The sequence below is a fragment of the Bolinopsis microptera genome, chromosome 3, assembly GCF_026151205.1.
Source record: "Bolinopsis microptera isolate Bmic1 chromosome 3, MBARI_Bmic_1.0, whole genome shotgun sequence".
NCBI classification, from domain to species: Eukaryota; Metazoa; Ctenophora; class Tentaculata; order Lobata; family Bolinopsidae; genus Bolinopsis; species Bolinopsis microptera.
This window is the reverse complement of record NC_087074.1, coordinates 1,884,866-1,912,618: the sequence shown is the minus strand read 5'-3', so window position 1 is coordinate 1,912,618 and position 27,753 is coordinate 1,884,866. Positions and strand designations below refer to the sequence as shown.

At 39.2% G+C, this 27,753-nt stretch overlaps 3 protein-coding genes and 1 long non-coding RNA gene across 4 annotated transcripts; all 4 read right to left on the bottom strand.

Moving 5' to 3' along the window:
- Positions 1 to 911: 911 nt before the first annotated feature.
- On the bottom strand, positions 912 to 3,812 carry LOC134812479 (transmembrane protein 106B-like). The gene is made up of 6 exons (XM_063819930.1): positions 3,682 to 3,812; positions 3,302 to 3,430; positions 2,935 to 3,078; positions 2,361 to 2,543; positions 1,923 to 2,049; positions 912 to 1,353 (listed from the first exon to the last, which is right to left on the bottom strand). Exons 1-6 carry the CDS (start codon positions 3,778 to 3,780, stop codon positions 1,319 to 1,321), a joined length of 717 nt encoding a protein of 238 aa, XP_063676000.1. The 5' UTR covers positions 3,781 to 3,812; the 3' UTR covers positions 912 to 1,318.
- A 486-nt stretch (positions 3,813 to 4,298) lies between these two features.
- Positions 4,299 to 12,199, bottom strand: LOC134812478 (transmembrane protein 106B-like). Its single transcript, XM_063819929.1, has 5 exons — positions 12,073 to 12,199; positions 11,451 to 11,551; positions 8,168 to 8,312; positions 7,727 to 7,890; positions 4,299 to 6,556 (listed from the first exon to the last, which is right to left on the bottom strand). The coding sequence occupies exons 1-5, from the start codon at positions 12,155 to 12,157 to the stop codon at positions 6,278 to 6,280; spliced, it is 774 nt and encodes a 257-aa protein (XP_063675999.1). The 5' UTR covers positions 12,158 to 12,199; the 3' UTR covers positions 4,299 to 6,277.
- Positions 12,200 to 14,586: 2,387 nt separating this feature from the next.
- Positions 14,587 to 16,537, bottom strand: LOC134812477 (transmembrane protein 106A-like). Its single transcript, XM_063819928.1, has 4 exons — positions 16,361 to 16,537; positions 16,115 to 16,230; positions 15,405 to 15,730; positions 14,587 to 15,280 (listed from the first exon to the last, which is right to left on the bottom strand). The coding sequence occupies exons 1-3, from the start codon at positions 16,428 to 16,430 to the stop codon at positions 15,473 to 15,475; spliced, it is 444 nt and encodes a 147-aa protein (XP_063675998.1). The 5' UTR covers positions 16,431 to 16,537; the 3' UTR covers positions 14,587 to 15,280; positions 15,405 to 15,472.
- Positions 16,538 to 16,669: 132 nt separating this feature from the next.
- LOC134812476 (uncharacterized) lies at positions 16,670 to 18,493 on the bottom strand. Its single transcript, XR_010159920.1, has 4 exons — positions 18,359 to 18,493; positions 18,014 to 18,150; positions 17,525 to 17,667; positions 16,670 to 17,351 (listed from the first exon to the last, which is right to left on the bottom strand). It is a non-coding gene; the product is annotated as an uncharacterized LOC134812476 (long non-coding RNA).
- Positions 18,494 to 27,753: the final 9,260 nt, after the last annotated feature.

Here is a 27,753-nt window from a genome sequence, read left to right as displayed (position 1 = left end):
CACAAACGAGGTGAGACTTTGAATTGTAGAGCAAACGACATCCAACTATTTATTTATACCACTACGACCACTTTATAGGGGGGGGGGGGGGGCACACCCCCCCCACTTTATACCACATCACTGACATGACAGACACACTGAATCGAATACCTGGTTCTAAGACAAATCACACTATATTTTAAGCGAAGCTCAGAAAAACGGTATCACCCGTTTTTCTAGCTGATAGCCATGTTGTTCTGTAATGAGGCTATTACAGAACAACGTGGTGATTTTTATGATATTCAAGTTTTTACGCCCAACATTTTAATTAATTACAGTGCCAGGGTAACTAGCACAAGAGTTGCAATTAAGACACTTTACTTTAATATTTGTTAATTATCTGAAACTTATTGTGATTCAGAAAATTGGATACCAATCAACCAGATTGTCTTACTTATTATTTAAATTATGTAAATGATTGGTCTTCGAGTAAATTTTTCATACACGAAACTATTAGCGGCCTTCGGAGGTCAAATAGAAATTCGTAACTGTTTTGCTGCTAATTTAACGTCTAGAATTAAGTTTTTATTCAACTCCTGTCACTTTATTACCTAAGTTTTTATTCAACTCCTGTCACTTTATTACTTAAATAAATCAATGCTATCTTATATTAGTCAAACCTTTTCACATTTATAATTTTTATATATTTTTCTAGAAGTAATATTGTGCACTGTGCAGGAGTGCCCATCGGGGTTTATAATTTAAAGCTGATTATGACGTATTTAATAAATTTATCCATTGGAGGCACTCCCCTAGCGAGGTGCTTTCGATCTTTCAGTCGTTTATAAACAGGTCAAGAATGCCCTACATTAAAATCTCACGGCGATTTTTCTCGGTTTCTTATTTAATTCGGACAAGATAAATGAAGGATCTAATTTCAGTTAACACTTTTTAGTTATCTGTATTTTAATTTTCATGTAACAGTAACAACGGATTTTCTTGTGTCTTTTCATAAAACAATGTCAGAGGAAATCCCTAAAAATGTAATACAACATCACCCTTGAAAATGGCAACTCGTTAATTTGAATGCCGAAATAAAAATGATAAAATTAACATGACTCTGAAAAGCAAGTGGCACTGAATGGGAGAATCCTCCCCTAATGCTACATAAAATCATTTCACGTATATAAACATCTTCCAGAACTGACATATAACTTTTTCTTTATTCGTTCAAATACTCATTACTCAAGTCCGGTCAATAAAAGTTCGTCTTCGGTGAATGTGATGACCTCCAGGCTATTAATGAGCAAATAAATTATCTGATGATAATATTATACTGTCATCCAGCTACTTCTTCGGGCACTTCTTTAGTTCCTGCGGGGATAACGGAAATTCAACTAAAATGAACTATTGTAGTAAATCTTTCAAAGTACGAAATATCTGTTTAAAAGAGCATCCTAGGCACCTTATAGATATCAAAACGCATAAAAAAGAAAACAAAAACATCAACCATCTTCTAACTTCTTCCACTCCTCCCTATCTAAAGCTAAAAATCTAAGGTCTTCGAAATCAGTCAAATTCTTAAGTCTAATATCAAGATTTCTACTAGTCAAGTCTTTTCTAATAACATCTAATAAGTTTAAACATGGTCTACCCCGTCTCTCTTCCATAAAAATATCAGAATTTATAGCAAATAACATAGAGGTGTATGTCTAAAATGAACTAAAAGATTAAAATTCATGCAGTCAGATGACCGGTTTAAAAGGTCGGAATTTATTATGAAAGATGGTTTTGTGATCGGAAAAAAAAGAACAATCCATCAATCAAGCTCAATACAATGCACAAGTTCGATTGGAATGTTGATATAGTGCAGTCTGTCGTCTGTCTGTTATCAGTAACCTTAATATGAGTTAATTTCGCGACTATTTGAGAGCGTATTTTACCTGTTAAGTCAAGATGACATGTGTTATCACTGTGCTTTATCATTTCATTACAATTAGCTATCTGATACATACTGTCGCTAAACTCAAACTTGTTCGAGAAGTAACTGAACCGAGTATTTACTTGCACCTGAAATTGTAATTAGTTTAAGAGGAGTTATTCTTCTCTAACAACTTAACAATATACACTCAATCAATTAGATGAAAATTAATAAAGTTGAACAAAAACGTATAACAGTACAGCTATCATCAAGAAACCCCAAAATATCGTCAGAAATAAACATGAATCCGCTAATTTGTAATTTGTAATTTGTAAGAGAATTATTTCGTGCCCTGACATTGCTTTTGACGACGAAGCTCCCAAACAACAACCTTAATTGGGCATCATGTGGGTAAAAAACACCTTGGCATTGGGATATCACGTGTGTCAATAACACCCACCTGGAAGCCGAGACTGTATTTGATAAGACAGCAGTAAGTCCAGATATCATCAGACCCCGTTTCCTTGTTGAACTCCAATGTGATACTGTAGTTGAGAGGGGAGACTTTGCGGGACGAGATGGAAGGGTGAGTTAGGTTAACTCCGTATTCTGTGCTGTTCTTTCCCACCTCTCTTTGCTGGTACTGGTAAATGTGGTGCAGTTAGATTTGCGAGAGAGTGAGATTATATCTTGCTCCTTTATTTAACGTGTAAAATATTTGTTCCAAGACCTTAGACCGTCGACTTTTATAAGTAACCACAGAACAAATTAATATCAACGTGTCCGGAATCATTCGTCCAGAGTCTGAATATTTTTTTTATTGAAATCTTTCAAATCAGTCAATTACATACAAGTTTACACAATGAATTAGTTAAATATAATATTGTCCTCTAAGCATGGATTGTCAAAGTTGAAATTTTCTCGGACAAAATGTATGTAACCAAAGGACCTGAGGGTCACCAAAACACAGATATTGAGTGCAAATGCAGCTCCTGCACAAGCATGGGCCCTTATGAATACATAATGGTTTATACCTGTACAGTTATATCGATTCCATCCAAGTAGGCAACAAAATAGTTAGAATTCTTTACATTGACAGTGTCTTGCAGGACAAGCTTGGTGGAATTCTTGTCAATGTCCGCGTATATTATCTTCAGGTTGGTCGAAGTAGCGCTCACCTGAAGGGTGAAGTATTTAACCAACAATAAAACACTGCGGTGTATAATTAACATTATATAATGTATATAATGTTTGTGTACAATGTCTGTTGTATTGAGGTAAAACACGTACACTCTACACTTAAGCCACACTACGACATAAAATCTACAATAAAGCGTAAAAGTTTGTACGTGCGCGCAAACAATATCACAATAAAACGGTTCGGCGCTGCGCGTTACGTACCGTTCGTGGATAAAATAGAACCACCAGTGTTCCAGTGAGGGCTAGAAACAATATCACAGCTATTATGATATAAATAGCAGTACGAGAAGGGGCGAGCCTTTCATCCCCGTACGATATCACTGCAATACCCTGCAAAGTATCTTAGATGAGGAAACGGGAAAGTTGTGACATGGTCACGGTTGTGACATGGTCACCGTGAAATATGAGAAGGCGTTGTTCCAAGCTTACAGGCAAGTTGAATGTTGATTAGAGTATTACATTAGCACATTATTCCAAGTTGCTACACAGAATAGCAGAATGCAACTCAAACGAGAAGCACTGAGATTTCAGGGCAGTGAAATTCCTCAAATCATAGAGAATAGTGTGAAATGATAATTTACCTCTTTGTCTTTTCTGGTTATTTTGCCAGTTCCCTTGCAAGTCCTACATCTCTCAGTTGGCCCGGTTGCGCCGTATGCTTTACTTGTAAAATGTTTCATTCAATCATGTTATATTTTCTCTACACATAGCTAGTAAAATAAATGGTTATTAGTTGGAAATGTGCCAAGTTAGGGATGAAGGAAGAAAAATCAGAATACATATCGCGAGTAAGAATACTATAACATACCCACATTTTATTTCTTAGAAATGAAACTAATTTACTATAATCCTGAAAATATGCAATAGGATGCAAATTATCTTATATATTATGCTGATGTTATCTGAATCCTTAAAAATACTTTTTTCGAATGTTTATGCTCAAATTTGGAACTGTGTGTTTACCTAAATGATGTCAGGGAAGTATGAACTCATGAAGTGAGACTTCCTTGAAACGCTTTTCTGATTTTGTGGACACCCGGATATATACCACAGAATAACACATTAATAAAAAGCTCCCAAATTTGTGAAATATTTTTCTATTTTTTTGGAATATCCGGTTTTCTACGAATGTGTCTACGATGGAAACTTCTAACGATTTACATGGTATGGACTATGGAGGTTCAATGAAACTATACAATAATATATCAAATGTATTACTTGAAATACTAAATATACAAGACATTGCAAAATGTAGAGTGATAAACTTTGCAGTGACGATAGTTAATTAATTCATATCACATAGCTCACTTAACAGTAACAAATGAACGGACAATTTTCAGATAAATAAAATACGATCCATTTAAAAACGAGATAACATCGCAGTAGAGTGCATCGTTGTATCATTTTAATTTCCAATAATTGAGAATTCACTGGGCCGAATAAACAAATATCGAAAAAAAAAACACGACTCAAATACAAATGTCTAAAAAATCTATTCAAATACAGAATAAAAGTAGATTTCAAAGAATTTACTAAAATTTCGTGATTTATAACTGTATATTTTGTGGCGCCTATATTAAAATTTTATGATCATCATTACACAATAAATATCTGAAACTCATTATTCTTTTCCGAGTGAGTTTTTGAGAAGCACCTCAAATGCAAAAAATATTGGTTACTCTTTACTTAAATAATATTAATAAAATGGAAACTGAAGGCTGGACTATTATAGTTAAAGGCACATTTTGGTTGATTTCACGATTCTCTTGATGTTTACTTGGTAATATTCCCCATTATTACCTAGTATTTTACTTAGTATTAAAGAGTGATTTAATGTAGCTAAGGACGATCCATCCATTTACATGAACTATTGTAAGCAATATAAGGTATAATGTTACAACTTGTTGTTATGTAAAACATAATGTGTATTGAGTGAGCCACATGGTAACTACATCTTCTCATCATATTAATTCATTCCATATTCATACACACTTTACCTCATGATCGTGTCTAATGATCCAGCTACTTAGAACACAGTCTGTTACCTCTCTCGGCTAATTAAAACATTCCTTACACACGTGATGCCCAAATAAGGTGATGTTACATACCAGGTGGTGTCTGCAGAGTTGCAGGTGAAGAGATCAGGTTTTAAAGGGTTATAAGACTGTAGTGTAGTAGTGTAGTAGTGTAGTAGTGTAGTAGTGTAGTAGTGTAGTAGTGTAGTAGTGTAGTAGTGTAGTAGTGTAGTAGTGTAGTAGTGTAGTAGTGTAGTAGTGTAGTAGTGTAGTAGTGTAGTAGTGTAGTAGTGTAGTAGTGTAGTAGTGTAGTAGTGTAGTAGTGTAGTAGTGTAGTAGTGTAGTACTACATCAACTCCTCTCATTATACCATTAGAAATATATTGTACAGTGTACACCCTGTCTAGTATATAGCATTGTATAAAACACGTGGGTATTGTAAAGAATTAGAATTTGTAGGGAGTTCATTGCACAATACTGTCACACTAGGGGACTATTTAACGTTATTGTATTGATAAAATAACGATGTAGAATAAGTGATGTGCTGTTAGCTAGCTTACAGAGTTTGGGAGAATCGTGAAAAATATCCAATATTATGTACACGTTAGGTTTTAAATAGAAACTGGAAAACCGTCTTCATAAAATTGGACTACACCATTAAAATTTACATCTCATCACTTTCCAGGAGCCCACATCACACATGAGAACCCACTTGATGCTTTATATATTCATGTAAAAACTATCAGTTATAATGACACGTGATCAGTTGTAATGACACGTGATCAGTTGTAATGACACGTGATCAGTTGCAATGACACGTGATCAGTTGTAATGACACGTGATCAGTTGTAATGACACGTGATCAGTTGCAATGACACGTGATCAGTTGTAATGACACGTGATCAGTTATAATGACACGTGATCAGTTGTAATGACACGTGATCAGTTGTAATGACACGTGATCAGTTGTAATGACACGTGATCAGTTGTAATGACACGTGATCAGTTGCAATGACACGTGATCAGTTGTAATGACACGTGATCAGTTGTAATGACACGTGATCAGTTGTAATGACACGTGATCAGTTGTAATGACACGTGATCAGTTGTAATGACACGTGATCAGTTGCAATGACACGTGATCAGTTGCAATGACACGTGATCAGTTGTAATGACACGTGATGTTCTTGTTCTGACTGTAATCACAATACACAGGAATAGTCTGCACATCAGAGCTAGAGAAGTAATAATTCCCCACAAAAGCAAGTTTGTAACGTGCGTTAATAGTGACTCTGTACCAGATGTAGTGCCCAGCGAACACATAGCAACAGGTTCTGAAGAGCCGGTCTATTGGGTAGTCGTAGGTCTGGATACTGAAGGGGATGGTGAGCTGGTCAATGTGAGCTGGGATCTCTATCTTGGAGCGCCCTATACTTCCCACCTGTGTAATGGTGTGTTAGAGAGTGTTAGAGAGTGTTAGAGAGTGTAATGGTGTGTTAGAGAATAGAGAGTGTAATCCTGTGTAATGCTGTGTAATGCTGTTACAGTGTGTGTCATGTGGAATGTTAGAGTGAGAGTGTGTAATGTTAGAGTGAGTTTGATGTGTGATGGTGTGGAATGTCATGTGTTGGAGTGTAAAGAATAGATCTGGAAACTGGCATGGTGGGTTACTCTAGTAGCACTACTAGTACTACTACTAGTAGTAACAGAGTGGAGAGGTTATTCTGCTACTAGTACTACTACTAGTAGCAGAGTGTAGTTGAGTAGTTGAGAAGTGCATACTCAACTCTGCTACTATAGTAACCAGAGAGATACTGGCATGGTGGGGAGGTCCCGGAGGTGAGATCTTCTGAAGATTTGTAGGGATAGTGTGGACTATTAGATAATTATAAAGATATAAATAAGTCACATTGAATATATTATATTATGTACACATAATATATTATATTACATATTATTTCCACATCTGTTTTACAAAGTTTATTCATTAACAGTTATATTATAACAAATAAAGTTATCAGAAAAGTCAAACAGTACGTGACATAGCGACAGCTATAAATACAGTTCGTGACTCGTGACACAGTACACCTTGTCAAACAGTTACTGAGTTACCTGTAGAGCTGTTATCAAGTTACAGTTCAACTTGGAAATTACATTTACTGGAGAAATGTAATACCACATACAAAATATATTATATTACATATTATGTACAAAATGTAACATACATTTTAGAAATCTTACCACACAATCATATTAATAAAGTGTCAAAACGATTAAAAATCAAGTTATGAAAGTGATTTGATGAAAGTGAAATTATTTCATTTAAGAAAAGTAATTGTTTACTTTGCCACGACAATTTAAATCAATAATTTTTAACACTCATTATTTCATCCAACTTACACTAAGAGTAGACTATGGGTTTTTGTTCACTGAATTATACAAATTTGTATTAACTGTGGCAATTATAGTGGGTAACTTTCAGCTGCACTATAGAATATTAGTAGAATCTGATCGTCATAAATGCTCGTACTTCAAACTTTTTAGCCATTATTTTGATAAAATTTAACTAATTAATTAATTAATTAACTAATTAATTAATTAGCTATCTTACCTCGAACTGAACTCCTCCGACCCAGGATATAGCAAGACTGATATTGAGAGTATCTATAACAATAGGAAAGTAGTTATCATTAGTTACTGTAACGTTATCTAATAGTGTCAGGATAGTTGGTTTAGTTGTGTCACTGTATACGTCCCCGCTCGCTATCTCCAGCCCTGAGTAATACACACAGTGTTAACATGGTTACATAGAGTGATTACTTAGTACTTAGTACACACATGATACACACAGTGAGTACTTAGTACACACATGATACACACAGTGAGTACTTAGTACACACATACACACAGTGAGTACTTAATACACACAGTGAGTATTGAGGAGTATTTTAATTTTGACTATTTATATTGAGTACATAATTCTAATATTTCATGTAAGGGTAGTGAATTAACCATACAAATACAGCAGCTCACAGTTGGAGTTACCACGTACCTGCAGAAGTAGCTCCAGCGTGCCGAGGGAAGAAGACGAAGAAGAGACACCCAATAATGATAGCCGTTATAACCAGAGCTATAGTTACTTTTAACGTGGTGTGTCGGGGCTGCAACCTCTCGTCTGAGTACGGTATCAGCGCCACCTGAAGGGGGCACAGTGTTAGTACCTCTCGTCTGAGTACGGTATCAGCGCCACCTGAAGGGGTCACAGTGTCAGTACCTCTCGTCTGAGTACAGTATCAGCGCCACCTGAAGGGGCACAGTGTTAGTACCTCTCGTCTGAGTACGGTATCAGCGCCACCTGAAGGGGGCACAGTGTTAGTACCTCTCGTCTGAGTACGATATCAGCGCCACCTGAAGGGGCACAGTGTTAGTACCTCTCGTCTGAGTACGGTATCAGCGCCACCTGAAGGGGCACAGTGTTAGTACCTCTCGTCTGAGTACGGTATCAGCACCACCTGAAGGGGCACAGTGTTAGTACCTCTCGTCTGAGTACGGTATCAGCGCCACCTGAAGGGGCACAGTGTTAGTACCTCTCGTCTGAGTACGGTATCAGCGCCACCTGAAGGGGCACAGTGTTAGTACCTCTCGTCTGAGTACGGTATCAGCGCCACCTGAAGGGGCACAGTGTTAGTACCTCTCGTCTGAGTACGGTATCAGCGCCACCTGAAGGGGCACAGTGTTAGTACCTCTCGTCTGAGTACGGTATCAGCGCCCCCTGAAGGGGTCACAGTGTTAGTACCTCTCGTCTGAGTACGGTATCAGCGCCACCTGAAGGGGCACAGTGTTAGTACCTCTCGTCTGAGTACGGTATCAGCGCCACCTGAAGGGGTCACAGTGTAAGTACCTCTCGTCTGAGTACGGTATCAGCGCCACCTGAAGGGGTCACAGTGTTAGTACCTCTCGTCTGAGTACGGTATCAGCACCACCTGAAGGGTCACAGTGTTAGTACCTCTCGTCTGAGTACGGTATCAGCGCCCCCTGAAGGGTCACAGTGTCAGTACCTCTCGTCTGAGTACGGTATCAGCGCCACCTGAAGGGGCACAGTGTTAGTACCTCTCGTCTGAGTACGGTATCAGCGCCACCTGAAGGGGCACAGTGTCAGTACCTCTCGTCTGAGTACGGTATCAGCGCCACCTGAAGGGTCACAGTGTCAGTACCTCTCGTCTGAGTACGGTATCAGCGCCACCTGATGGGGCACAGTGTTAGTACCTCTCGTCTGAGTACGGTATCAGCGCCACCTGAAGGGTCACAGTGTTAGTACCTCTCGTCTGAGTACGGTATCAGCGCCCCCTGAAGGGTCACAGTGTTAGTACCTCTCGTCTGAGTACGGTATCAGCGCCACCTGAAGGGGCACAGTGTTAGTACCTCTCGTCTGAGTACGGTATCAGCGCCACCTGAAGGGGCACAGTGTTAGTACCTCTCGTCTGAGTACGGTATCAGCGCCACCTGAAGGGGCACAGTGTTAGTACCTCTCGTCTGAGTACGGTATCAGCGCCCCCTGAAGGGGGCACAGTGTTAGTACCTCTCGTCTGAGTACGGTATCAGCGCCACCTGAAGGGGTCACAGTGTTAGTACCTCTCGTCTGAGTACGGTATCAGCGCCACCTGAAGGGGCACAGTGTTAGTACCTCTCGTCTGAGTACGGTATCAGCGCCCCCTGAAGGGGGCACAGTGTTAGTACCTCTCGTCTGAGTACGGTATCAGCGCCACCTGAAGGGGTCACAGTGTTAGTACCTCTCGTCTGAGTACGGTATCAGCGCCACCTGAAGGGTCACAGTGTTAGTACCTCTCGTCTGAGTACGGTATCAGCGCCACCTGAAGGGGCACAGTGTTAGTACCTCTCGTCTGAGTACGGTATCAGCGCCACCTGAAGGGTCACAGTGTTAGTACCTCTCGTCTGAGTACGGTATCAGCGCCACCTGAAGGGGCACAGTGTCAGTACCTCTCGTCTGAGTACGGTATCAGCGCCACCTGAAGGGTCACAGTGTCAGTACCTCTCGTCTGAGTACGGTATCAGCGCCACCTGAAGGGGCACAGTGTCAGTACCTCTCGTCTGAGTACGGTATCAGCACCACCTGAAGGGGCACAGTGTTAGTACCTCTCGTCTGAGTACGGTATCAGCGCCACCTGAAGGGGCACAGTGTCAGTACCTCTCGTCTGAGTACGGTATCAGCGCCACCTGAAGGGGCACAGTGTTAGTACCTCTCGTCTGAGTACGGTATCAGCGCCACCTGAAGGGGTCACAGTGTTAGTACCTCTCGTCTGAGTACGGTATCAGCACCACCTGAAGGGGTCACAGTGTTAGTACCTCTCGTCTGAGTACGGTATCAGCGCCACCTGAAGGGGCACAGTGTTAGTACCTCTCGTCTGAGTACGGTATCAGCACCACCTGAAGGGGCACAGTGTTAGTACCTCTCGTCTGAGTACGGTATCAGCGCCACCTGAAGGGGCACAGTGTTAGTACCTCTCGTCTGAGTACAGTATCAACGCCACCTGAAGGGTCACAGTGTTAGTACCTCTCGTCTGAGTACGGTATCAGCGCCACCTGAAGGGGCACAGTGTTAGTACCTCTCGTCTGAGTACAGTATCAACGCCACCTGAAGGGTCACAGTGTTAGTACCTCTCGTCTGAGTACGGTATCAGCGCCACCTGAAGGGGCACAGTGTTAGTACCTCTCGTCTGAGTACGGTATCAGCACCACCTGAAGGGGCACAGTGTTAGTACTTTTTAGACGGTGGTATTTAGTAGCCACTATTTCAAGGGCATATCGAAACAAGGCTTACTTGAAAAGCTTTCATCCAGATAGGTCTTATCGTCGTGGAGGCATTGATTTTGCAGATTTACATAGTAAGGATAACTACTAAGTAATTTAACGTATCTATCAAACTTTAAGTTTCATGTGTGAAGGAAAACACACACTGCTGACTGCACAGACCGGTAGATTGACATAACTATGTAACATTACATGTGGGTACATGTTACCAGTATAGGTGTTACCAGTATAGGTGTTGCCAGTATAATAGGTGTTGCCAGTATAATAGGTGTTGCCAGTATAATAGGTGTTGCCAGTATAATAGGTGTTGCCAGTATAATAGGTGTTGCCAGTATAATAGGTGTTACCAGTATAGGTGTTGCCAGTATAATAGGTGTTGCCAGTATAATAGGTGTTGCCAGTATAATAGGTGTTGCCAGTATAATAATAGGTGTTGCCAGTATAATAATAGGTGTTGCCAGTATAATAATAGGTGTTGCCAGTCACCAGTTTGGTTTGTTACCTACCAGTTCATTAGTAGTTTCCTTGTAGCCGGATCCCTTACAACTGATACACGTTACTAGCTGGTTGTCATCCTTCTTAAACCACGAGGTAGTTCTGTTTACACCTGAGGAATGTAACAATGACTACATTTTATTAACATTTGTTATTAAAAACCTGTCCACATAAGCGTGTCGAAGCGTGTAGTAAATGTTAGAATTTATTTATTTATTTATTATTATATTATATAGTAATTCGTTTAACTGCCTTCGTGTGTGTTATTGTGTGTTGTGTAGTGTGTGTGTAACTATACCTTGAGATAAGGTTTAATTGTTACATTGTTCCGTTTTTTAAGTCCCATTTGGGATTTTTACACATGACGCTTACAAACCTTCCGTTTCGATAATATTATATTAATCAACTTGGCAATATTAAATAGTGGGCAACTTGCCAAATAGTGCCCATTGGTTAGTGTTGTATGGTACAAATATCTATTCAGGGTTCGTATCTACTTATATTTATTAACCTCCGATACCAGAGCTGGTGGAGGGAGGCGGAGTTACCATGGTTACAACCCCCCATATACATTGTTACCATGGTTACAACCCCCCATACACATTGTTACCATGGTTACTTGTATCTATTTACCTCCGATACCAGAGCTGGTGGAGGGAGGAGGAGTTGAAGTGAGGATCTTGTGGAAATCGTTCTCCTCATTATTAGTTCCACTCATCTCTTATTTGTACCACAATACATAGTTCAATACCATTTAGCTATAGGGAAAGAGAATATCACAAATATTATCTAAAAGCTGAAAGTACCAATTACTACACTCTGCTACTAGAGGTAGTATCGTGGAGCACCACATACCACATGACATGTAAGATGAAGTAATTTAAACAATAACACGTGCTGTACCATTGTTGGGGGGGCGGAGGGAACCAACCCCATCGATACCCATTTTAACAAAAATTGAGGAATAAATGTGGAAAATGGTTATCATTTTTCGGTCAAAATCTAGAGAAACCTTTGATGCAATGAAATTTTGAATATGTCATACCGGTAGGACATATTCGAATTTCAGCTTTCCGCGACCCAAATTTCACTGTTTTGACTGAATTTTTCTTGAATGACCATCTTACAAGGTCACTGAGGCTGGCACAAGACACGATTGAGGTTCTCAAAGTTCTATTCCCAAAGAAAGCTTTGATAAACGGAAAATCATCAGAATATAAAAAGAGATTTTGGAATATTTTTGAAGAGAAGCTTTTCTGCCGTCCCTTTACCGAAATTTCGAATTTAAGATTTAAGATCGTTCATAATTAAGAAAATAAAACTAAGAACAAAACAATTTTAATCGAGATTTGTATAAAAATCAAGTCTGTAACTGGTTAATACTTCAATAATCCACATTGTTACCATGGTTACAAACTCCCCCCCCCCCCCATAACACATTGTTACCATGGTTACAACCCCCCCCCCCATACACACTGTTACCATGGTTACAAACCCCCCTCCATACACACTGTTACCATGGTTACAAACCCCCCTAATACACATTGTTACCATGGTTACAAACCCCCCAATACACATTGTTACCATGGTTACAAACCCCCCAATACACATTGTTACCATGGTTACAACCCCCCAATACACATTGTTACCATGGTTTCAAACCCCCCTCCATACACATTGTTACCATGGTTACAAACCCCCCCCCCCCATACACATTGTTACCATGGTTACAAACCCCCCCCTCCATACACATTGTTACCATGGTTACAAACCCCACATACACATTGTTACCATGGTTACAAACCCCCATACACATTGTTACCATGGTTACAAACCCCCCATACACATTGTTATCATGGTTACAACCCCCCCCCTCATACACATTGTTACCATGGTTACAAACCCCCCTCCATACACATTGTTACCATGGTTACAAACCCCACATACACATTGTTACCATGGTTACAAACCCCCATACACATTGTTACCATGGTTACAAACCCCCCTATACACATTGTTACCATGGTTACAAACCCCCCATACACATTGTTACCATGGTTACAAACCCCCCCTCCATACACACTGTTACCATGGTTACAAACCCCCCCCCCTCCATACACACTGTTACCATGGTTACAAACCCCCCTCCATACACATTGTTACCATGGTTACAAACCCCCCCTCCATACACACTGTTACCATGGTTACAAACCCCACATACACATTGTTACCATGGTTACAAACCCCCCTCCATACACACTGTTACCATGGTTACAAACCCCCCCTCCATACACACTGTTACCATGGTTACAAACCCCCCCCCCCCCTCCATACACACTGTTACCATGGTTACAAAACCCCCCCCCCCCTCCATACACACTGTTACCATGGTTACAAACCCCCCTCCAATGCCCTCCATACACATTGTTACCATGGTTACAAACCCCCCTCCATACACACTGTTACCATAGTTACAAACCCCCCATACACATTGTTTCCATGGTTACAAACCCCCTCATACACATTGTTACCATGGTTACAAACCGCCCAGCCCCCCCCCCCCCCACAACACATTACAACAATCAACTTTATTTACACTTAAATATCATTTTCAACAATATTCTGATAAAAAAATAAAAATACTAATAATGTTCAGGTTATGGCAGACACAATCACGATATCATTGCTACAATCGGAAAATTTGCTGGCATGCTAGATCTTAGTGTCGATCCATAAATGTTTTTGCCATGAAACGGACCAAACTGATCCTAACTCATATTCCACTCATCATAGCATATCGCTTCAGCATGTACAAAGGGCATAACCTCAATCAGTTTAATGTAGTGAAATGACTGGTGTGAATGAAGTAGTGTACTAATACAAGTTGGAGAGGATCAGGTAAGCTTAGTCAGCATCCATGATGTTACAAACCCTCTGGGACATTACTGCGCCCAGTCTCCAAAGTTACAGTAAATTCCTACTACGGACAAACAAACACAGACAAAACACCAACAAGAAACTGATATACACTAGCTAGCTCAGAGAGGAAATGAGTACCGGCTCAGGAGGTATGTCAAAACAGGGCGCCCTTTCGAACACTACTCGGGCTAGAATCAGTGCAATTCGGACACTACTATGCAACTGAACCATGCAGTGTCGATCCCATAGTTGATAGTCACCAAATTGTCATTTGTAATCGTGTTAAAAGGATATATAAAAATAAAAACAAGGTCTTCACTGCCAAACTTTAGCCTGAACATTACTTAAAAAACAGCAGCTTTTTAAATATTTAGCATGCGTACAAATAGATTTGAATGTGATTTTTAAAAACGGGTACAAAATCTGGGTGAGTAATCACGGAAACCAGCCGTCAGAAATCAAAGACTTAAGGTCCTGAAATGAGTTTTCAACAGCACAAAAATTAAAAGAACTTATCAACTTATCTTCCTCAAAATTAAACAAACATATCTTCCAAATTCTGCATCATCCTATTCCTCCCATCTCTATGGCAACTATTAAAAGTCTCGCACGTAATATTCTTAGTTCCCATATTATCAAAATAATTACAATTATCAAAACCCAACTTATCACTGCTCACAAAGTTAGAAAAATAGTTAAACTTGCCCACGTGCAATGTGTAATGAAGTGTAATGGAACTGAACATGTGGATTTTACCACACTGCGTGTATTGTCTGCAGCACTTGCAAGTGAGGAGGTAGTCACTGTATTTACCACTACCATTCTGGGGGGTCTTGATGTCGTAAGCCGAAGAGTACACTTTGTGTCCCCCAACTGTGAAGTTGCCGTGCACTATGGAACCTACTTCTATCTGGTCGTTTACCTGTGAAGAGACAGGGATACAAGTTAAAATAAAAGTTATCATTCTTCAGCTAGGTTATTATTGTCTAGGTACCAAAATGTTGTATGTAATTTAAAGATCAAAATGAATATCTCCGAAAACTTACATCCCACTTGAGGTCGACTTGAAGTTTGTTGACAGTAATAGAGAGGAACCTGTTCCTATTCTCCACCATTACATCAACCTGCCATGTAATATTGGATCTGCTATCTTCGTACTTTTCAATATATCAAACGAGTAGAGGTTTTCATTGTAGTCAGCAACAGAAGCGTTGACAATGGTCAAGTTAGTGGTAGTAACTATCACCTTCCCAGGCAGGAATATGTAAGTTGAGACACCAAGTAACACAGCACACACCACCAGAGCAAAGAGGATCTTACATTTGGTGAAGCGGGGTTTAAGACGCTCGTCACTGTAGGGTATCAGAGCTACCTGAAGTAGTGCAACATAAAGTCACTGTAGGGTATCAGAGCTACCTGAAGTAGTGTAACATAAAGTCACTGTAGGGTATCAGAGCTACCTGAAGTAGTGTAACATAAAGTCACTGTAGGGTATCAGAGCTACCTGAAGTAGTGCAACATAAAGTCACTGTAGGGTATCAGAGCTACCTGAAGTAGTGTAACATAAAGTCACTGTAGGGTATCAGAGCTACCTGAGGTAGTGTAACATAAAGTCACTTTAACAAACGACTTTATGTGAAATTAATGTTTTGAGAATCTAAAAGTCAAAGCAGGAACATGAACTTTAACTGTAGAATCAGGTATATTATAAGTAGTAGTAGTATAGTGATATTAGCAACAGTAGTATCTATTTTACCAGATCAGTAGAAGCGTCCTTGACACCTGAACCCCTGCAACTAGGGCAGGTTATCATTCCATCTCCACTAAACGTTCTCTTTCTCTTCTCCAGCCACGACTGCCGTCTTGTCAAGTCTGAGAGAGTTTTAATGTCTGATTTGTTAGTTATTATAACTTAATACAAGGTTGAAAGTATGTTTCTTATCGAAATGCAAACGGGATATTCAATATTTACTAATGTTCTCATGAGTAATGAGGGTCTTACCTTTTTTCATATCATTTGGTGACGTGGTTAAGATCTTGGTGAACGCATTTTCGTCTTCTGGTGATATCATCTAGTACTTAATAGTGTCTAGTAGTGCTTCAGACTCTTTATAGTTGTTTATAGTCGTTATTTTACTTGTAGAGTTCTCGTTAGTACGTAGTCGTAAACATGCTAAAAAAGAGATTTATAAATTAAATTTAAATTTTATCTCTATTATGTGTTCTGCTGAAAATAGATAATATATAATTATTACGATATTCGAGAAAAACTTGGAGATAATCTAATGAATGAATAAAACGCTCAAGCATTGTGCACTTTTAGCATACATATCAAATTTCAAAGTTCGTACATTATCATAATCATTAACATAATCTTACATTTAACACAATAACAAAGATCTGATTAAAAATTAAAAACCCCAAAATACCTTTTTAATCACAGCAGGTATTTACTGCACACCATCATGTACTTTATTACAAATTTCTGTCAATTAATCACAAAATACAAATATCATCAAATATTTCTTTTTTTAAATCAAAAACCAACTGAATAAATCTATTTTTTGTTCAATATCATTTTTTTCTAGAGACGGTTTTGCAGTTTTGAGGGAAACATAGCCAAGGGTACTTGAACGATATCAGTACGTACCCACAAACACCCATAGCAACACCCAACACCTTCTCAATGGGTGTATGAAAGTACAGCGTCGTCATTATCATCATCAAATTAAAAATACTGAAGATAACAAAGACAATACTCGTAACAAATCTATCCATGAACTGTAACAATACATCAGGCACAACACATTTCTCCTGGTTCTCAGTCTCAGTCCGCTTTATCGTTTTAACTGGTTCGTCATCTTCATTGTCACTTGATAAAGTTTCAGCAGGAGTCACTATTTCGACTGCCTTTATAAAATGTTCTGGTCTATAGAAACGCTCCTCTTCGTAGGCTATTAAAAGACAACAGAAGACCATCATGAAGATGTGACCTGGAATTTTTAGGTATTAACTAAGTAGAATGAATGTGAGCTGGTAGCACACTATTTGAAATTAAACTTATGATTTCAACATAGTACAAAACTCATAAAGAGCTGAAGTGCTAATAGAACATTATGCATTAGAATTACAACTGTCATGACTTACATTATAGAACAATTCTAACCTGAAATATCTAGATCTGGTACCCACTGACCATTCATTTCATTTCTGCATTTTACTTTATTTGACTCTGTTGTAACATTAGCACCCGTTTCACATATCCCGTAACTGTCTTTAATATAATCTACCGATTTTGTCCCAGTGAACCTGAACACATTATTCCAAACAAGTTGTGATAATAAATAATGAAAGTCAACAGACAAAGTAAAGATTTATATCTTTAGAATGATATCAACTCAACCATGTTAGACGCCACCAATGTAATTATGGTTTAACCATCGTGTTTTGGTTCAGCCGAAATAAATTTTACTATGATGTTTTATATAATGTTTCTCACTCCAGCTGCAGTCTGGTAGTGTTGACTGTTGAGCCTGACGAATATTTTTCTAGCTCTCATTTTCCATGTTTTTTTGCCTCACAGGAGATATTGTGGTCTTTTGTAAATGTAACTGTAATACATTGATTTACTAGAACATTTATTTACTGAGCTTACCAAATAAATGTTCCAGCCACAAAGTGGAGCCACACTGCACAGTAATCTTTATTATCAATGAGCTGCCGCCAAAGTTTTATAGTAAACAATGTTAAACACAGGAATAGGGACCATCCCCAGCATAACTTGACAAAGTACTGAAATAAAATGAAAAATTAGATACATTTTTGAAGGTTGGACTACCAGAAATAATTTAATTCTAGAAACACTAATATAACTGATTTAGATCTGATAAGTAATGCATCCAATATTACAAGCATGGAAACGATAAACATTTCACTTTAAATGGAGTGTGAATTAGATGAATTATGATAAATTTAACAGCATTTTGTGAAGAGGTCTCACCTGATTTAGTATATTGAACTTGTCACAGAAAATGGAAAAACATGGAATCTTCCAAGCATCTGAAGCTAGACTACCAATAACAACTCCAACAATGTATATTGCAGCTAAACAGTTAGTGACAGGTATAGTCATGCTGGGGAGTATTCAATATAATTTTAGCAGGCGTGTAAAACCTTATATATAATGAATGATTCACAATTTCTTATATTCTTGATTGGATACATTTTTACAATTAGTGGTAATTAATAGTGGTCATTTTAAAATTTGATATACATTTTGGATTTAAAGAACGAATTTTGTTTGATATAGTGATTGTTCCAAATGTTTTGAAGACTATTGTGATGAAGTTTTACAGCCTCACTTGTGTATTTCCCTTTGTGTCTAAAAACAGCATACTGATATCTACTATATACTATATGAATATAACTAAGACAGAATATAGAGAAACAAATTGTTCTGCGTTTTAACAAAATAACATTATTTATCATTTTTAGTTACGCAGTCTTGGACTGACAGACAGCAGCTGTCTGACAGCTGGCCCAATTCAAGAGTCTATATTATTTCAAAGAACATTAGCAATTAGTGAAACAAATTTTTTTAGTGAAACAAATTTAAAATTTTATCCTTTATTTTACAATCATAATATAATAATATTTATAAGCCTCCGTTTTGAAAGTTTTAAATTTTAATACATTCACATTTCTATTTAAAATTCAATTTTATGTTCAAGTCAATAACTGGCCGCCAAAGCCGCGCATTCTTGAAAACAGGATTAACTTGATTATAGTTATACGACTATGTAAATTAAAAACTATCAGTGGTTTTTTCTTTTAAATAAATAAATTATAATTTTACCTAAGTCCAAAGCCAGCTTTGAAAAATATACTATTAAATCATAATATATCGTCAACTTTAAATATTTACAATGCAACAATTCATTAATCTGTAAACACGCGTACTCCAGCCCCTAAACGCATAAATTGTTATTAGACTGACCTGAATTTTCACTTTTTTGTCCGATCATCTTGGAAAGTTTTTTGTACATCCCCATAGACGTAAATAGTAACCAAAAAAATTATTTTTGAAAAATTCGGAAATTTAGGTGTTCCCCAAGCCGTTTCCATGACAACCGCTCTCGCGAACCTCAGAAATCTGGAAAAATTCGATATCTCAGGACCCATTGCACCTACAGAGCTAAAATTAGGCTTAAAAGATGCGGAATCAGCACATTTAAATGAGACTTATTAATAAACATATAGCCTAAAGTGCTCACTTTAGTCAAAAATTGCAAAAAACACATTTTTTGTACATTTCCATGGCAACCACGCCCTAAAATTTGGATGTGCATCTCTATTTTTCAGTCAAACTATGAACAGCTCAGAACTACAGGGGGATAACTACAGGGGGGAGAACTAGAGGGGAGAGAACAGCTCAGTACTACACCTGAGGAAGAACTACTACAGCTTAGAACTACATAATTCTGAGCTGTTCCCCCATGTAGTTCTCCCCCTCCTCTGTAGTTCTCCCTCCTGTAGTTCTGAGCTGTTCTCTCCCTGTAGTTCTGAGCTGCTCCCCCTGTAATTCACCCCCTGTAGTTCTGAGCTGTTCTCTCTCCATGTAGTTCTTTTGAGCTATTCTCCCCCCTCCCTGTAGTTTCTTCTGAGCTGTTCCCCCTGTAGTAGTGACGATCTTGCACTGACAACAGACACCGCAGAGCAAGCGCAAGATCTTCTCCTCAGTGTGGAGCTGGCTGCTAACTCCGTTGGACTTCACCTCAACGAGAGTAAGACGAAGTACATCAGAGTCAATCTCGCTGAGTCTGACTCTACCGTCATTAAAGCAGCAAGTGGGCAGGAGATAGAGCAAGTAGATGACTTTGTCTACCTTGGAAGCAGAATAATGAGTGCGGAGAAGGACTTTGATGTTAGGAAAGCAAAGGCATGGGGGGCCTGTCATCAGTTAAAGACAACCTGGAAGTCTGGAATGCGCAGGGACTTAAAGATCCGTGTCTTTCGAGCAGCGGTTGAGCCTGTACTCCTGTACGGCTCTGAAGCTTGGACGATAAGCCAATCCATGACTAAGCGGATCAATGGATGCTACACTAGAATGCTCCGGATGGCCTTGAACATACGTTGGCCACAAATCATCAACAACAGTGATTTATACGGCAACATCCCCAAGCCATCAGCGATGATAGCCTCCAGAAGAATGAGACTGGCTGGACATGTAGCCAGGCATGACGACCTTCTGGCAAACCAACTTCTGTTCTGGGACCCTCAGCATGGATACAGGAGACCGGGGAGGCCCCACCTTACGTTTCTGGACATGCTAAAGAAGGACACCAGCCTTTCCTGTGTTGAAGAGATAAGATCTGTTATGCTTGACCGCGACGTGTGGCGAGGAATTGTAGTTGCTCGGACCAAGAAGCCGACTTAAGTCAAGTAAGTCAGTGTTCCCCCTGTAGTTACCCCTCCCCTGTAGTTCTCCCTCCCTGTAGTTCTGAGCTGTTCTCTCCCCTGTAGTGCTCCCCCTGTAGTTCTGAGCTGTTCTCCCCCTGTAGTGCTCCCCCTGTAGTTCTGAGCTGTTCTCTCCCCATGTAGTTCTTTTGAGCTATTCTCCCCCCTCCCTGTAGTTTCTTCTGAGCTGTTCCCCCATGTAGTTCTCCCCCTCCCCTGTAATTCTCCCCCCCCCCCTGTAGTTCTGAGCTGTTCTCCCCCCCTGTAGTTCTCCCCCTGTAGTTCTGAGCTGTTCTCCCCCTGTAGTTCTGAGCTGTTCTTCCCCTGTAGTTCTTCTGAGATGTTCTCTCCCCTGTAGTTCTCCCCCCTGTAGTTCTGAGCTGTTCTCTCCCCTGTAGTTCTCCCACCCTGTAGTTCTGAGCTGTTCTCCCCCTGTAGTTCTTCCTCCTGTAGTTCTGAGCTGTTCTCCCTTGTAGTTCTTCTGAGCTGTTCTCTCCCCCGTAGTTCTTCTGAGCTGTTCTCTCCCTGTAGTTCTCCCACCCTGTAGTTCTGAGCTGTTCTGCCCCTATAGTTCTCCCTCCTGTACTTCTGAGCTGTTCTCCCCCTGTAGTGCTTCCTCCTGTAGTTCTGAGCTGTTCTCCCCCCTGTAGTTCTCCCACCCTGTAGTTCTGAGCTGTTCTCTCCGCTGTAGTGCTCCCCCTGTACTCTGTAGTTCTGAGCTGTTCTCTCCCCTGTATTTCTCCCTCCTGTAGTTCTGAGCTGTTCTCCCCCTGTAGTTCTTCCTCCTGTAGTTCTGAGCTGTTCTCCCTTGTAGTTCTTCTGAGCTGTTCTCTCCCCCGTAGTTCTTCTGAGCTGTTCTCTCCCTGTAGTTCTCCCACCCTGTAGTTCTGAGCTGTTCTCCCCCTGTAGTGCTTCCTCCTGTAGTTCTGAGCTGTTCTCCCCCCTGTAGTTCTCCCACCCTGTAGTTCTGAGCTGTTCTCTCCGCTGTAGTGCTCCCCCTGTACTCTGTAGTTCTGAGCTGTTCTCCCCCTGTAGTTCTCCCTCCTGTAGTTCTGAGCTGTTCTCCCCCTGTAGTTCTGAGCTGTTCTCCCCCTGTAGTTCTGAGCTGTTCTCTCCCCTGTAGTTCTCCCTCCTGTAGTTCTGAGCCGTTCTCCCCCTGTAGTTCTCCCTCCTGTAGTTCTGAGCTGATCTCCCCCTGTAGTTCTCCCTCCTGTAGTTCTGAGCTGTTCTCCCCTTGTAGTTCTTCTGAGCTGTTCTCCCCCCTGTAGTTCTCCCCCCCCCCCCCCCCCCCTGTAGTTCTGAGCTGTTCTCCCTCCTGTAGTTCTTCCTCGGGTGTAGTACTGAGCTGTTCTCTCCCCTCTAGTTCTCCCCCTGTAGTTATCCCCCTGTAGTTCTGAGCTGTTCATAGTTTGACTGAAAAATAGAGATGCACATCCAAATTTTAGGGCGCGGTTGCCATGGAAATGTACAAAAAATGTGTTTTTTGCAATTTTTGACGAAAGTGAGCACTTTAGGCTATATGTTTATTAATAAGTCTCATATAAATGTGCTGATTCCGCATCTTTTAAGCCTAATTTTAGCTCTGTAGGTGCAATGGGTCCTGAGATATCGAATTTTTCCAGATTTCTGAGGTTCGCGAGAGCGGTTGTCATGGAAACGGCTTGGGGAACACCTAAATTTCCGAATTTTTCAATAATAATTTTTTTGGTTACTATTTACGTCTATGGGGATGTACAAAAAACTTTCCAAGATGATCGGACGAAAAAGTGAAAATTCAGGTCAGTCTAATTGTTATGCGGCGCGGCTCAAGCCGCGCACGCACGTATTATTTTATACTGTTTGCTTTCTAATAAATATCGTGCCAATGTGTACGTCTAAATTGTAAACGTTCATGTTTTGTGTAAAGTGAATCCAATTGGGACTAGTGACAAGGATAAGGACCCAAGTGCCTGTACGGCTTTTTCGGGCCCCTGTGGACCACTACTCTTGAAATCACTCTACAACATTGAACATCTATATCTACTACGTCATTTGGCAATTATTGTCATTAATCTAACTTTCTAATTAATTGCCGAGGGGGAAGAGTAAACGCTTCACATTAAAATTCAATATACAAAATTCAAAACCATCAATACGGTATTAAATATTATGGACAAGTCTATAGATCTATTTCGTAGTCATATATTCACATGATTTGCTTTATATTATATTATTTTAATACTGTAATGAAGTACAGTAGGATTTGTGTTTCGAGAAAGAAAGGTTGCGGTCAAATTATTAACAAAAGTAAACAAAAGTCCATCAGGGACTCCGTGGAGTCGAAAAAGGTACACGGCTGCTGTCTGGTGCTGCTAGGCATTTATTGATCAAGATGTTTTATTGTATTGATTTATAATGATTCTATTGTTCGTGACTAATCAAGTTCTAAATGGAGGTATAAAGTGCTGCTCAAGATACTTCGTCATCTCATGTCCAGTATAATGATTAAGATAGTATACAATGCAGTTTTAGTAGTTGACCCATACAGTTAAGTCCGTCATAACTCACAATCGTTAAGTCGTCGGTCAATTGTCAAAGTCGTTGTGTGTTTATTCGTTGAGATAGCAGTAAGATAAGATGTTACGCGCACGCGCGTTTAATCCCGTCGACGTGAAATGTGACAATGAAAACGCCATAGAATTATTATTTTCGCGCGTTACGTAGAGTTTACCAGTGTGTAATACTAGTTAACACTGGGTGTACACTGAGTGTAAGTGTAAGTTTCATATACAAGCCGTTGAATATTTCCAATTTTGAGTGTATCGTGAGCATGTTTTACAGTGCGATTGCTCGGTACTAGTGTGTTTGTGTATATATATATATATCATTTGTGGAGTATGGTGTAAGTAATGTTTTTGGTTGGAGTGCAGTGGTTATATGTATGAGAAAAGATATATGGTCATTTTAGTAACTCACATAAATCAGAACTTGAGCTCATTTGTGGCAAAATTAAGCTCACACCAATCAAGTGTATCATGCTTGAATTGCAATTCTCGTAAGGCAATTTTCAATATATTCTTAAACCCGTTTGTCGGAGTATTAAAACTTATCTTACTTGATGTTTGTCGACAGCTGTTCCACATGTAGGATGATTGGTAGATGAATTGTGAGGATGGTTGTGATGTAATGAAATAATCCTCTCGTCGTGGTGACCTGTTAAATGATGAGTACAGTGATAATGGTTCCTCTAACTTATTAATTTTGAATAGTTCTAAGAGACAAGTGTACTTGTACAGATTGTGGACCGTCAACAACCTGTGGGTTTTAAACAAGGGCTTGGAGTGTTCTTTTTGGTAAAAGTCCACCCCCAGTCTTTGCTTATCAACAGGTCGTGTTCGGGCACACGTTTTAAACTTCTCTAGGTAAGCTTCTCTATCCCCAAACAGAATTCTTATACACTTTTTCTGTGTTTTAAAGATAGGTTCAAGTCGGTTATTGCTAATACCACCCCACACAGATATTCCAAATCCTAAATGTGATTCAAATAGAGTATGATATAAATCCTTATAATACTGCTTTGGGACAATGTGTCGTATTCTGCACAGCTTTCCTACTTCGCATTTAAGTTTTGAGTTAAGTGACTGCGTATGTGATTTCCAGTTAAGTTGGTCGTCAATAATAACGCCTAGAAATTTAGCTTCTTGAACTCTTTTAATAACTACATTATTTAAAGTTAGTATGTTCTCGTCATTTTCTACTTCCTCTTTGGCCCGTGAGGGTTTAAAATGAATAAAACAACATTTCTTAATGTTAATATGTAATAAGTTTAGTTTCATATACTTGTACACAAATGATAGAACTTCATTTCCTTTTTCGTATAGTCTTTTGACACATGTGTCTTCTATAAATATGTTAGTGTCGTCGGCAAATAGTATAAACTTTCCTATAATTGATGAGTTACGGATGTCATTAATATAAATAATAAAAAGTAAGGGACCAAGACAGCTCCCCTGCGGCACTCCATAGACTACTGGAAGTTTCTCGGATTCTTCACCTAATACCGAGACATACTGGTATCTGTTCGACAGGTAACTTGCTATAAGGTTATTTGCATTTCCACGGATTCCATAATTTTCTAACTTATGCAGTAACTTTTCATGTGATATTGTATCAAAGGCTTTACTAAGATCAATAAATATTCCAAGAACGTGTTGTTTTTTCTTGAGGCAAGATTCTACGTGGTTCACTGAGTAATTTAGGGCATAACTGGTCGAGTGATTTTTACGGAATCCGTACTGGTTTTCATATAAGGAGTTCTGTGAATGAAAGAAGCTGTATAATCTATTGAATATAATCTTTTCAAATATTTTACCAAACACAGCTAGCGTTGATACAGGTCTATAGTTTTCAAGGAGTTCCTGGTTATCTTTCTTGTAAATGGGACTAATCCTTCCAACTTTAAGGTCATCTGGAAATATGCCATCCTTCATACATTCGTTATACAGTACAGTGAGTAAAGGAGTAACTATTTTAGAGGACTGCTTAATTACATGAATCGGTATGTCACTTGCCTTGCCATTTTTAAGTTCAGATATGATTTTGCTAACCTCGTCTGTTGTGCAGTCATGCATGTAAATGCTGGAAGTGTTTGAAAGCGGTAGATAATCATAGAAACTAGGTATACTGTTTATGTTAATTTGTCCAAGATCATTGTAAGCGGTATTTAGGTCAGAGGCTAATGATACAAAATATTTATTGAATTCGTTTGCTATGATCCTTCTATTTGTTATCTTAACGTTGTCTATGGTGAACAGCGGCTTTATTTCACGCCGCCGTTTACCTCTTATACGATTTATTAGTTCCCAGGTCTTTTTACTATCACCGCTATTTTCAGCAAATTTACCAGAGAAGTATTCTGTTTTCACAGTTTGACGTGTTTTCTTTAGGACTTTTCTGTATTCTTTGTAGATAAGGTAGCGACTACGTTTTAGTGAGCATTCAGGGCACTGGCAAATGCCGCCCTTGTTATCAGTTTCCCCGAGTTTACATTTTCTATTTCTTATCTCAACCCAATTTTCGTACAGTTTATGCTGATTATTAATTGAGCAAATGAGACCGGGAGTTATCCAAGGGTTAACCTGAACAGTTCTCTTAGAGGTTTTCGGGGTCTCTAATTTAAACGATTTTTCGACGCAGTTTTTGTAAGTGTCATGGAATTCAGTAAAGTTATGGATTGTTTTAGTTTTAAGCTCATCTTCAAGATCCACTAGGAAGCCGTTAACATTTGATTGACAGAAGTCGTAATATTGTTTAAAAGAAGTTTTTTCAGAGTTGACTTCAACATTCCAGTTAAATGTGTTAAAAATAGGTGAGTGATGAGTTATTCGTTCTTTTAGGGTGCCTGAAGTAATCACATTCTCAATATCGTTAGTAATAATGTTATCTATGCAGGATGCTTTACAGCCTGGTTTTTCGTGGGTAACAATAGATATTAACGGACAAAATCCTTTACTGAATAATATTTCTTCATATTTTTGAACATTTTTGTTATCTTTATCATGAAGATCGATATTAAAGTCTCCAGCTAGATAACTAAACTTCGGCATGTGATCAAGAAGGTTAGAAAGTTCAACTAGAGCTTGGGAAATACAGCCACTTGGTGGACGATACAAAACACCTACATTAACAGGTTGATCTTCGTTACTTAATGATAAGACAAGTATTTCTAGATGTTCTGTGACTTGTGATATATTCTCAATTACAGTAGCATTTAATTTATCGTCAACATAAAGGGCTACTCCAGTGCCCTTTTGTTTGTTAGGTGCTGTGTCCTGATAGTAACTATTATAACCGTCGAGCTGAAATAGATTGCTTAATTCTTTTCCAGTGTTGGTTTCAGCTAGGGCTATTACGGAGAATTTTGTTTTGTACCTACAGGTTTCAATGGCAAGGTTGTCAAAATTTGATTTATTTCCATCAATATTTTGAAAGAGAATAGATGATTGTTTCTTTACTTGGTTGCAGAGAATATTTGTAAGGTCAGATGCAGTGTATGAGTTACAATCATTTAAAGTATTTGAGATTTTGGTTGTGTATTCGTCTAGGTTGTTGTCGTCGTCGTCATTGTCAGTGAGTAGTTTAAATGGGAACTGTATTTAACCTTGTCTAAATGGATACAACGAGTACAGTAAAACTCATTAGATTGGCTATTTGGATTTGATTTGCGATAGCATTTATGGTGCATTATGCAGTCACAGTGAAAACATTCAACTATTGTTTGGCCGATGACTATGTTCTTAGAACAGACAGGACATACCTCCTTAATGAGGGGAGTCATGGTTGGTAACCATCCACGTGACCCTGACTAGCAGCAGCAGGAACAACAGGACCAGTTTCTCTTCCAGCAGTCGCATCCCTGTAGGATCTATCGTCTACCCTTGTGGACCTCCTCTTCCTTTTGTCGATACCACCGTTAATCCTGAGAAGAACAGTGTTACGAATAAATTGACCTAACTTTGCTAGTCCCCTCCAGTTGAGGTGAAGGAAGTCCGGTTTTTGGTATTTGTTGAGGTCGCGAGAGAGAGAGAGCGGTCAAGGAGACCATCCCTATCACAGAACTCATCAAATCCATCCACATAACTGACACCAAAATTGGACGGGAGCAGCCTACATCGAATCAAACTGTTAAAGTATATAAGCTTTCTATTTAAATCAGCACGTTTAGAAGGAATTGTTGGACAAACATATACATGCACACCCGGATTAATAGATTGAATCTGGGCAATTTTTGAAACTAGATGGTTGTAGATTATATCAATATCGTTTTGGCTTTTTACATCTGTTTGTTTCAGGTCATTAACCCCACACAATATAACACAGTTTCTATAGCCACAGGACACATAAGGATCAATGCTATCGACAGTTGGGGCAAAGAATCGTTTTCCAGGAAGCCATTTGCCG